This window comes from Hippoglossus stenolepis, chromosome 6, assembly GCF_022539355.2.
Source record: "Hippoglossus stenolepis isolate QCI-W04-F060 chromosome 6, HSTE1.2, whole genome shotgun sequence".
Lineage (NCBI taxonomy): Eukaryota > Metazoa > Chordata > Actinopteri > Pleuronectiformes > Pleuronectidae > Hippoglossus > Hippoglossus stenolepis.
The window spans coordinates 27,352,502-27,364,839 of NC_061488.1; the positions used below are offsets into that span (position 1 = coordinate 27,352,502).

General features: G+C 35.5%; 1 protein-coding gene across 3 annotated transcripts in view; it reads right to left on the reverse strand.

Moving 5' to 3' along the window:
* foxp3b (forkhead box P3b) overlaps positions 1-10,436 on the reverse strand; it is a 29,534-nt gene extending 19,098 nt beyond the window's left edge. For 2 of the 3 annotated variants that reach the window (XM_035159341.2, XM_035159343.1), the window contains exons 1-5: positions 10,357-10,405; positions 9,996-10,032; positions 4,687-4,800; positions 2,749-2,833; positions 1,879-2,044 (exon numbers count right to left, since the gene is read on the reverse strand). In XM_035159341.2, the coding sequence (XP_035015232.1) occupies positions 1,879-2,044; positions 2,749-2,833; positions 4,687-4,785 (350 nt within the window). In that variant the 5' untranslated portion in view covers positions 4,786-4,800; positions 9,996-10,032; positions 10,357-10,405. Of the gene's footprint in view, positions 1-1,878; positions 2,045-2,748; positions 2,834-4,686; positions 4,801-9,995; positions 10,033-10,356 lie in introns of all 3 variants that reach the window. The other variant, XM_035159342.2, reaches the window with a different exon arrangement.
* Positions 10,437-12,338: the final 1,902 nt, after the last annotated feature.

Here is a 12,338-nt window from a genome sequence, read left to right on the forward strand (position 1 = left end):
TGAGTCAAAAATATACCGAGTAATAAATGAAGATGTCTCAGTATCCCCAGAAGTATGCTTGCTTTGAAATAAAATTAATGGATTACAATCTGAAGTAACATTTGATAATTTTGGCATTGCTATTTGTAAAAAGAATCATACTTGTGAACTGGAAAGTGAGAAAACAGATTTGTTTCTGTTTAAATAACTGTAATAATCGATAATGGGTATTTTATATTGTTATTTATTTATCGGAATCGGAAATTATAGCCAATAAACACAGCGCCTGGTCACTGAAAACTGCGTTGACGGTGTGGAAGTTTTTCACACTGTCTCAGAGTGACTGTGGGATTACAATTTGCAACAAATGTGCAAAGGTTCCAAGAGGGGGGAAAACATTTGCAAATTTTAACAGTACCAATCTCATAAGTCACCTTAGACCGGAGATAAACTTGCTGTTAACTACGCGTACGTGTGTGCATGATGGCTGCCTCGAGTATCCTGCATCCATTTGGAGCGTCGGTTGTGCACGTCCTCAGAAATTAACTCTTTGGATGACTTCCTTGTCTCGTCTCCCCTGACAGCAGCACCAGATAAATCTCCAGGCCCTTCCACCATTTGGAATATCTCAGTATAAGTCTCGATAGTCTGCTCATGCAAGCATCTCTGTCAGACAAGTTGTCTGTCATCGAGCAGATATTAAATCCTGGTTTGTTGTGGCCATACTCACTATAAGAGAGGTTTCATATTCCCTCAGTTTTACTGATCCAGCCCCTTCTGTTGGTCTTGGGGGATTCTACATTAATGTCTGGCCAACCAAAAAATTGAATTACCCTAACATCTATTCCAAATCCAATGGTCTTTACCCCATTGTCCTCACCCACTTCCAACAGAGTAGATGGATCAAGGAACAAATTACTTCGTGATGCATCAATGCTGCTACAATAGAAATAATCTATAAAAGCCCCAATAATTAACAGTTTATGCATCATTTAGTTTGGTTTTCTACTCAGTACTACTAAGTAGTTGTCAATTGATTGGATGATGGAAGCAGTCTTGCCAGCAATCCTGCAAAGGGGATTCTCTAATTTAATCCCCTACATGACCTTACCTTCTCTAACCTTAGAATAACACATGTACCCAATATAAGTATATACCAAATAAGTACTTAAAGACTGATAGATCTTGTGAAGACACATGAATTATCATTGCTAAGAATAATACTGCTTTCTGTTCTTTCTCTTTTATAATGAAACACTTGCATTGCTTCCCAACCCATCTGTTGGCACCCCTGCTCACCAACAATGGTTGAAACCCATGACGAGATCTCCTCAAATCTTCGCAATCTGAGCCAGAGCTGCGGCCTAACACCTGACCGCTATTTTCCTCACTCAGCTCTCCATCATCCATGAATAAATATAGTATATATATTATTATATATATAAATATGTGCTCATCACTCCCATCATATCTATGTCATCAGTCCACCTTGGTCATTGAACAGGACAGTCATTATGTCTGTGCTGCACCTTGTGATTCTGTCCATGAAATTTACAAACAGAATCACAGAGATACTCCAACAGTAACCCTTCCTAGATATTCCATAGGACAAGTTCATTAGCCCTTTCTAGTCCACAACACAGAAGTCGACTGTATGGGAAAAAATGACATCTCCAGCTGGTCCGGTTTTTCGTGACCACAACAGAATCTGCATGAATTTACCAACTCGAGTAAGTCATTTTAATTCCAATATGCATATATATGTATTTTTAGTCAACCAGTAATTACACAGAAGAAAATCTTCCTATCCTATGATGCAATGATTTGCCTAATGCCTGCACACACTGGTTTGTCTAATTTATCATTCAATGTAAATGTTGATGTAACAATGCAAGTCACCCATCATGAATTCTGGCCTCGATGGAGCTCTGTGTTGGACCATCTGTCGTCAAAGGGATCTTGTGATGGCTTTGCCTGAGAAAGGAAGCCCTTGGTGGTGAAGGGGACTGGGGAAAACACCATCCATCCACCTCTTCCTCGCAAATGGAGAAGGTTGCATTATTTTCTAAAGGCAGAAGGGATGGAAAGCATTAGTTTTGGTTTTTGACCTGCTCAAAATACCTATACATACAATATAAAGGTTCAAAGGCTTTATTGTCATATGCAGAAATAACAAGTAATCAATGCAATGAAATTCTTAGTTCTCTTGTCTGGCCTGGTGCCGTCAGTTATTAAAATAAAATATATAAATAAAAAAGCTAGAAACATTTAAATATGTATACATATATATACTGGAAACTAAGTTTTAATCATAAATAAAAGGGATAAGCGATAAACAGCTGAGGTAGATCAAGGTGATTTAGGTGTGCTAAAAACAGTAAAAGACAGTATAAAAGTCAGAGCAGAATTATAACAGTTTGTGCAAAAAGACAACAAGGTGCATGTTCACTGTGCTGTGTTCACTTAAGTCCTTGATGGTTATTAATGAACTGCTACCTCTGCTTAAACAGGTGGTTAGAGGTCATACATTTTTTTAATTCATACAATTACGTAAGACAGACAACACCATCAAGCACCACTGCAAGAATGGCTGTGTCTTAAAAGTGTAGTTGCTCACTTTTGTATTAAGGCTTTAATACTTTGTTAAGTTCTCACTCGAAAACATATAGAATGAAGCACACCAGCAAAAGTCAGCACACATACAGTAAGTGGGATGTAGAAAAATGATGTTGCTGGTGTGGAGCTTAGTACATTGAATTGTCTGCATACCATTTTTTTGCCTGGACGGTGTTTGAAAAACTTGACGCAGCACTGACGGTCTCTGTTGTCTCTGCCATTTTCCTTCCACGCTACACTGTGAGGGAAAACACCAATGTTAGCTGTATATATACAGTGTTGTGCATGAACGGTGTTCAATGAACAAGTTCATATTTTGTAAATGCTGAACTGAACAAATCAATTTTCAAATGATGAACAGGAACTGATATCCTCCTCTGAGCTGCATTCACGTTTGCACGCACACACCGGAAACACCGCAAACACTGCACGCATTTTTCGGTGATCTATCCCTTTAAAGGTTCAGTGTGTACGATTTAGGGTGAAATGATCTATTGGCAAATAATAGAATATAAAATTATCCTAGTGATGTTTTTACCAGTGTGTTTCATCTAAATTGTATGAATTGTTGTTTTCTTTACCCCTTAATGGGCTCTTTATATCTAAATACTAAATATTTACATCAGCAGCTGGTCCTCTCTACCGAGGCCGCCATGTTTTTTACAGTAACCCAGACTGGACAAACTAAACACCTTTTGAGTTTTTATGACAACTGAAGCTGCCACAGATTCTCTTTCATGTTTGGAAGGGGGAGGGGGAGGGGTATTCAGCTGCAACATGACACTTCACCACTAGATGTCACTAAATTATACTCATTGTATCTTTAAGGTTATTTAAAAGTTTCCTTAGCTAGATAGTTACATAACAACTAGTTAGAAAACCACGCAACACTGTCAAACTGCCTCAAATCACAGTGGATGAAATTTGGGCACACTGATATAAAGATAGAACAACTCAGTTCCGGTCATATCAAAGAGCCGTTGAAAAAAAAATCGGATCATTCGCGAACGTCACAACACGATACAGGATAGAGCTGACCTGAGGTTTAAAGGACTCCCCTCCAACTGAGAATACTCTTGTTGAACACTTGAAGTTGTCAAGTAACTGGAGGCAAATGCTTTGGAAGTCAACTAACCATCCTGTTTCCTTGTGCCTAGAGCCTGCACCAATTGGAGCACTGTTTGAGCTGATCCCAAACCATTGATCGTTGTGCTTTTAAGAAAAAGAAAATAAATAAATAAACCCAAAACTCTATCTGGGTTGTTGTGGTGGTTTTATACATGGTCACGCCATTGAACTGTAATTTTTTATTTAAATTACACTGTAACTCCAATCTTTACTAAGAAATCATGTATATCTGTGAAGCCTTAAGATGAATTTGCACTTGTTGTAAAAAGGGGCACTAGCTCCTATTATTTAGGAGGAATTTAATTAATAATCAGCTTCAAATCATAAAATCATGAATTCTCAATTCAATGGGTCTCCGTTTGCAACGATAGATACAAAAATATGAGATTTATTGACTAATAGCTACGAGGAAGGGAATATTTACAAGAATGATGAATATGCAAAATGGAATAAATGAAACATCTGGATTTATAGAAATTTAAAATTTATAATTTTGGTGATGGTGGAAGATGAAAAACTGTGGTAACATTAACGTTAAGGGGTCGCTGGGGATGTCCTGTGATCTTCTCTTTTGGAGAATTAGTAATTCGACATTGTTAAATTGTGCAACCTAACCTGTAAAGGGCGAGGTTGCATATTCTTTCGAGGAACTAAAGCTAAGGAGTTGCCTGCCAACTCCCTTCGGCCAGTTGCGCCCAAATAATCTGCAGTGCCAGGCATATATCTGTTTTGTCAGGTTAAAAGCAGTTTGTTTGGACGAATAGCATTGGATGTTTTTGGTTTCTTGTCCGAAATGGAGGTTTTATGGTATAAGGATTGGGAAGAGGTCGACCTGCAGGTCAAGGTATCTGGTTTCCCACATTTGGCTGAGTGAGGGCTGGAGCCAGGCCAGGGATGTCTGCTACATCTGCGATTAAGAAGTGATTTGCTCAGCATAGTTGTGTGGTGTCAGTTGTGTCATACCTGGTGTTCTGAGGCACATGGGGAAACCATGTCCATGTTCTGAGGTGGAGCAGGAGGTTGGGCTTTGAACTGTTCACATCGCACACTCTCACTGGACATCTCCCAAAATGATTTCTGGAAAAAAAACACACTATCATTCCAAATGGGCATTAGCACAAGTTACTGCTAAAATTTACTTTAAAATTTAAAAAATTTAAAAGTAAAAACTTTTTACAGCATAGCATGTTGTCTATCGTATTGAGACTATCTCTCCACTGAGATACACATTGAGTATTTATCTCATTGGAGAGACGGTCTCTTCACTCGGAGAACAATGGATACAATGTAGTCTACAGATATCTGCAATCATTACTCTCAGACTTTCACACAGGCCCGTGTAGTTACTAAAATAATAATCTAGAAACTTAAAGAATGAATAACAAGCTCACATCAATTTTCCAAACACTCATCAACCTCCTAACTAAAAGTCAGTCAGCATTTTGACCACACCTGAGCACTGAGATACCATATGTACCCTAATAAAGTTTGAAAATCTGTCCATGCATTTTAGAGTTATTTTGTACACACACTCTTACAGGGTTGCTCCTGTTACGCAGGGTAAAAAGTAGTTCGTGACTGCAGCTGATGAAGAGCAGTGCTGCTATATGGTCACTAAGACCAGGTACTTGCATCACATCAGTATAGTGTTCTTATCTTTATTCTGGCTTTTTTCAATATATATTAATATTCTACTAAACAGCCAGCTGGTCGCTAGTGACCAGTTTACACTCATGTAAAGTTGGTATAACTTTTATATATATATATATATATATATATATATATGCTATCATTATTATATATTATTATTATTCTATTCAGTACTCACTAAATCATTGTATCATTGTTTCACTGTATTATTATGAACTGTACAGCTATTATAATACTATTCATACAAAATATAGTATTTGCTAATATTGATATTGTATTGATCCTGATGCATGCACTGAATATAGGCAGTTGATGCACTAAGATGTTGTACTACTTTTATGTATTGAGGTTAAGTACTGAGTTTGCTCTCTGAGTAAAATACTCTGATCTAGTTAACTTACTTAAGCACAGTTTTCAGACACTCAGTCCCTCTTGATTTATGTACTTCAGATTGATGTATTGACCTTTTGGTTGTTTAAAGAAAGCTGCATTTGACGTCAAAATTCTTGTAAAACCTGTTGTTCAGGAAAATCTTCAAATCTTAAACAAACTCATCACTCCTAATTGCACTACCCTCACATTTTGACAGTTGATATAAATTAAGTTCTTTGAATATAATTTTGTGTTGTGTGTCATATAACTTTTCATCAAGCACCAAAAAAATATTTATTGAAAAACACAAATTGTGATTGCTATTTTCTATATTTTTTTTATCCTCAATACATATTATAAGTCTTTGTTTTTTCAAGAAAGTATTGTGTATTTTGGTCTACACAATTAACATTATTTATTCTATCTACGGATAAGAATTGCTGTGTGTGCGTTCATCTGAAAATAATGCACATTCTTAAGCTAATCGACATCCAACATTCATAGCCGCCAAGTACACATCAAAGTCTTCAAAACATTACATTTCCTGTAGTAGATCCTCTGACAGAAAAATTGTGGTTGTTCACAGCAGGTGCAGTGACACACATACAAATGGATGCACACACACACACATAATACTTTTGTGCAGCACCATGAAATGTGTCACCTGCAACCAACGTGTGTTTGTCAAAGATGCTGGCATGGTATTTTCAGATCAGATGTTGTCATTCCTGGAGTTGTGTTGCACTATGTGATACTCAGTTAAACAAATTCTAAATTTTTCCAGTGATACTTTGTCTTTTGAGTATCAAGCACCCTCGTACTTTGCACACATACATTCGTAGTACTTTTTACACTACACTTTTTTGCCACCACAAAGTATTTGTGATGGGGAAAAAGGCCATCAAAACATAAATAGAAACAAAAAAACGTCTACAGTGCAAATAATTACTCCTATCAATATGCTAGTATGTTCCAAACACTAATTTCCCCTCTTAAAGTTCTAAAAGAGGCAGACGTCCATTCAAAATATAGCATGGAATATTGCTATTAATTTTAATCATAACCAAAATGTACTGAAATGAAGAAAACTGTAATAGTATTTATTCTGATGGCCACTGCCATTGTAGGACTGTTACCATCATAATGCCAATATTTTCATGTTTTAATATTTAAGGGGTTCTTGGTGAAACTACTCAGTGTGTTTTAGAATCCTAATCCACAAGTATTATGACAGCAGAAAATTTTAAATCTTTATTACAAATACCTTAAAATGTACTCGTGCAGTCCCTGTTACAGCTATATAACATTGGTAACACTATAATATCTTTACTATATTATTAAGAATCTATCATGAACTGTTACTCAGCACTAACTACAGTCAATGTTGTAAATTAATATCTTTCCATCATCAAAAGATAAGTATTGGATGCAGTGTAACTGTAAAGGTAACCTGTGGAGTAGCACCAGGGTGAAATGCTACATTAAATTCTTGAATATTCTAAAATTATTTGACGATTTAATTTAGTCTAAATAATTAAACTGTGCTGACTGTTTACACAATGTTATTCAGTCTCTCTGTTTCAAAATCGTATTTTAATGTTGGCTGTTACATTCACTATCTTTATTGTTTATTAACCATTCAGTTGGTAGGTATATGTAGTCTTTAGCTGATGTTTCTTGTTCTATATGGTTTTTAGTTAATCATCATTTTCACTTTCTAGTGAGAATGTCAGTCCTACTATACAACCATCCCCTATGCTTTCAAACATTTAACTCGTATCTCCTTATATGTTTTTGATGCTTGAACCAGTCATGATGGTGTGTGCATAGCATGCACGTTATCATGTGAAATGGGGCCCTTTCTTTCAGCTATCTCACTGTCACATCAGAGATTTCTTTAAAGCTGTAGGGAAGCATGCATCGAGATAACAAACCACACAGCCGATACCATATGTGTTCTGCAAATGCACACCCACAGAAACGGGAATTGAGTCGAAAGTGAAAGCACTGAAGATGTTGTGGCTTCTCACTGTCATCTCTCACTCTGGTTTTCCTTCTTGACTTTGTCTCCCTTTGTTCAAAGTGTGTCTGCTTTGTCTAAATTAGGAGAGCTTTAGTCACAAGTCTACTCACTCAAAGTCATTTGATGTCATGGTTGATATACTTGGCTGTTATTTCTGTGAGTCAACATCTGTCGGCAAGAAATGGGTTCGACAAAGTATTTCCTGTTTGGATTCTGTAATCAGTCACATTATTCTCTGGAAAGCTACAGATGCCTCATTCTGCTACTACTATGTGTGGGTTTTATTATTTACAAAGTCCCACATCTCAAAGCACACATCACAACCAATCACATAATCACATTACTAATGTATTTTTAAATGACCAAGTAGGAGACTTTGATCTAAAATTGTTTAACCACGTGTTGGTGTTAGGGTGTTAGGGTGTGTGTGTGTGTGTGTGTGTGTGTGTGTGTGTGTGTGTGTGTGTGTGTGTGTGTGTGTGTGTGTGTGTGTGTGTGTGTTCAGTTAAAGAGGATGTAGCATGAAGAATGTATATGGATGTATATTTGTGACATGTATGATGTGATATATATGTATTGGGTGTATTTTTTGTGTTTACTTTAATTTCATTTAATTTGTTGGGGTGGGGGTGTCCATGGGGTGTCATTGTAATAATTATTGTGTATTATTTCAATGCCAAGAATGAAAAATAAAGTTATTTTCATTCTCCTTTGAGCTTTCACAATGATAGTTATTTAGTTAATTTGTTATTTAGTTTTTTTATGATTTGTACAATTTGCTGATACTAATGACATAAAATAAGGAAGGATTTAAGCAAAACTGGATGTCCTGTCTTTATGTGAGGCCATTCAGACTATAAACATGTCTGTATTTAGACATCATAAAAATGGGTTAGTTTCAAGTAAATGATAACACCAAGGTATCTTGTATCTTGAAGCTGAGGCTGCATCCTTTATCCATTGAGTAGGAATGGATTTCCCTCTTTATCAATCGTGAGGGACTAAGGGTAAACCGGACATGTGGGTATTGTATCAATACAGGCTTTTTTATTTTTATCTTTGATTATCTCTAGTAATACCCTTTTGGACATGCAGGATTACTTTTTGGGTAATGGTTTTACTTGCTACTTCTTAACTGGATCAGCTAAAACCAACATCCTTGTCTGGTTATTTTATTGAGGCTAACCCCTAATATTGTTAAAACAAACTGACAATGGAGGCATGCAACAAATTACTATTCTTAACTATTATTGCAGACTTAGTGGAAAATATGTGTGTGTGAAGCTAGAAAGTATATCTATCTATCTCTCTCTCTCTCTCTATATATATATATATATATATATATATTCACCTTTAGAAGCTTGAAGATTGATAAATATACAGTAATTAATGATAAACAAGCAAAGATTGGCTGTAGTTCAGATAAAACACACCTTATTAATTCTATATAATAAACATTTTCAAATATATATTGCAACACGATGAGAACTGCTCTGATACACATTATCAAATTAAATTATTGTCTTTTACAGCTGAGATAATTTGTACTTCTTATATGAAGACTTTGATGATGCTGGTTGACTGGTTCGCTGGTTGATGATGTTTTTAATGTAAAATGTATTAAAAAATTAAGAATGTTGTGTTTTTAAATACATTAAAGATTCATTTATTTTATTTGACATAAATGATGATCTTGTTAGATATTCAATGGTTCATTTAGGCAGGTGAGTATATTTCGAATGAAACCCAGATAAAATAAATTGGCTTTGACCGGTGAATCATCTTATATAAAGTTACATCCTTTCACTGTTTCCTGCGTTAACTGCCATTTCACTTACAATTAAACTACAATCAAATACAATTTTAACATTTCTCTTTACATGGCCTTAGAAAATGTTTTGCTGAGTAACTATTTGGAAAAATTCAAATTTATATTACTGTTCTGAGCAGATAGATCATAGTTTATAATTGTCCGTTTATTTGAGAAGAACCTTATGTGTTCATTATGGAGAAGAAATGTGAAAACTGGTCAGTGAGAGTTCTCTATCAACACTTGATCAAGCAGAAGAATGTGATTTAAGATTCACTTAAACATTAGTTTTGAGTATTTTGTCAACATAGTTATGATTTACAATTTTTAGACATATATGGACTGCACTTTTCAATTTGAGCAGATCCCATTTTAATTATTTTTAACTTTTGATAAAATAGTCAAATTAGTGCTTACCGTATATCACGTTCAGGCACAACCTGCTGATGAGATACTTAGAAATGATTCAGACATGGAGTTATTCCACAGGAAGTAAGGTTTTTGACAAAAAACATGATAGACAGATGTTAATCTGAAGATTTAAGAAATTGCTTAATTTAGGTGAAGAAAAATAGTTATGTACTCCACTATAAAATCTAAACCATACCATATATCATGAGCACTCTTATGCATTTATATTTTTAGTTTGAAAGAAAAACTTTCTTTCAAACTTTTGGTTTGAAAGAAAAACTAAGATTATCAATCTGTCAAAATATTATGCAGTCAAGCTACCTTAAAAGATTGTTTGAGGAAATTGATGTTAAAGGCACACACTCACCTGATGTCAGAGAGCACATAACAACGGTGAGATATTCACTGTATTTATTTGCACAGCAGGAAACAGAGCAGAGCTAAAGCCCATCTCCTCAGCAAATCAAAACACAAGAAACTTCAACCAAAGCCCAAAAAAATTATTTCCAAACTCTGCTCTGAATGCATGTCAAATATGTGTGTTGGAAAGTAAGCTATTCTACATTGAACAAAAAGAACAAACAAGTCATCTTTGTGCTAAAGTTCACAAAGCCCTGGGGAAATAACTGCTTTTGTCACCTTCGCACATGTCTAACCTTCTGATCTAAATGTGCAAGCAAGTGTTAAGCAAACAGATGAGGATTTCACTCAGAATATCTTATTGCAGGAATTTGTGTATCCCAACACAGAACAGCTTTTTTTTTAATCTCACCTTCCAGATCCATTATAATTATTTACTGATTTAATAATTTAAGTAATTTCCCCAAATTACGTTAAAATTATTTGTTAAACATTGTTACACACTGCAGTTGTTGCATTTTCTGAAGAACTTGGATATTCTAAGACACAAATTAATGAGATATGTTATAAAAATGAACTCTACGCTGTGTTTCAAATCTAATTTATTATTCACGAGTTGAATTTAGATAAATTAAGCCTTGTGTTCATTACCTGCCTGTGAATAACATTTACTTTTATAATCAAGTGAACTAACCTTAAATTAGTAAAAACATGTTTACAAATTTTAAACTTTTCTGGGACAATTTTTTGCAGTCATGTTCACATTGTGTATGTGACTAATACATTGTCTCATACATTGTGGCAGAAATGTTGATGGTGACTTTTGACTTCATCCCATATTTATATGTAGTATGTTGTGCTCTAAGAACTGAGTCTGCTGTAAGATTTTTGTTTTATTTAACTTTTGTTATTTGTTCTGATGAGATCAACAGAGTGCTTTTAGAGGTTTTGTTAAATATACTTATATCAAAGCAGATGTGTTCTTTTTTGTACCTTCAATTCTTTCAAGCAGAATGTGAGGCCATTCTCTTTGACTTGTTTGAAGATACTGTTGTAGTTGGGGAGCAGACAAATGGCAGCAGTGTAAGGGCTCATCAGGTTATCCAATTTGAATTGTTCAGATTCTCAATTTGTTTGATTTTGATGAATTGTCAAACATCAGATATGCAGATGTGTTCTGGAAACAGTTGCTCACAAAAACAGAAGCTTCCATGTACAGTGTGGTAAATACTCTATCTCACTGTGAGAATCATGTTCTTATGTGAATATCACAAGTGTGAGAAAAGCTTTGATGAGTGTACTTTCTGATCCGACTAGAAGTCTGAGCAAATGATGATGAATTGACAATTCTGTTCTCATTCTTTGCTGACTAGGTTCTGGGACTTGTATGTGTACTGTAAATGATGTTGCTCTCTCAGTACGTGCTATTTAGAGTGAAAATCATATTGTCGCTATGTCGATGATTCATTCCTTCCCTGACAGAGGTGTTGGATATAAAGACTTACTCAAATGATTCAGCCCATATGGGGGTGAGTGACATTTTTTTTATACTGACTCAAAGGAAGAATTTATAATAAATAATTGTGTATTTAATATATAGTAATGAACAAGTTTGGGTACAGGCGGCCTTCCCTCATCCTCACTAGCTGCTTGTGTCCTGTTACTGGTGCCTGCTCCGTCATTGGTCGGCCCAGTCTCCACTAATCCAATCCCTGAGATGCCAGGAACCCGAAGAGTATATATACCCAGATCACCTGTGATCAGCTGTACTGGTCTTGCCTGACATTCTGTTACTGTCACATGGTAGGTTTGTCAATGTGCGTTAGAGACAGTAGGTTAAGGGGTGCTGTCCCTTTTGTATTTTTTTTTCTAGACTGAATTAGATCGTAAGGATTTTTGTTTCCATTTCTTATGTTTGTTTTTTTGTGTGAAGCTAGTTAACTCTAGGTTTAGAGTCCTCTTTTTGTTACATTTATTCCTTTGATTTGG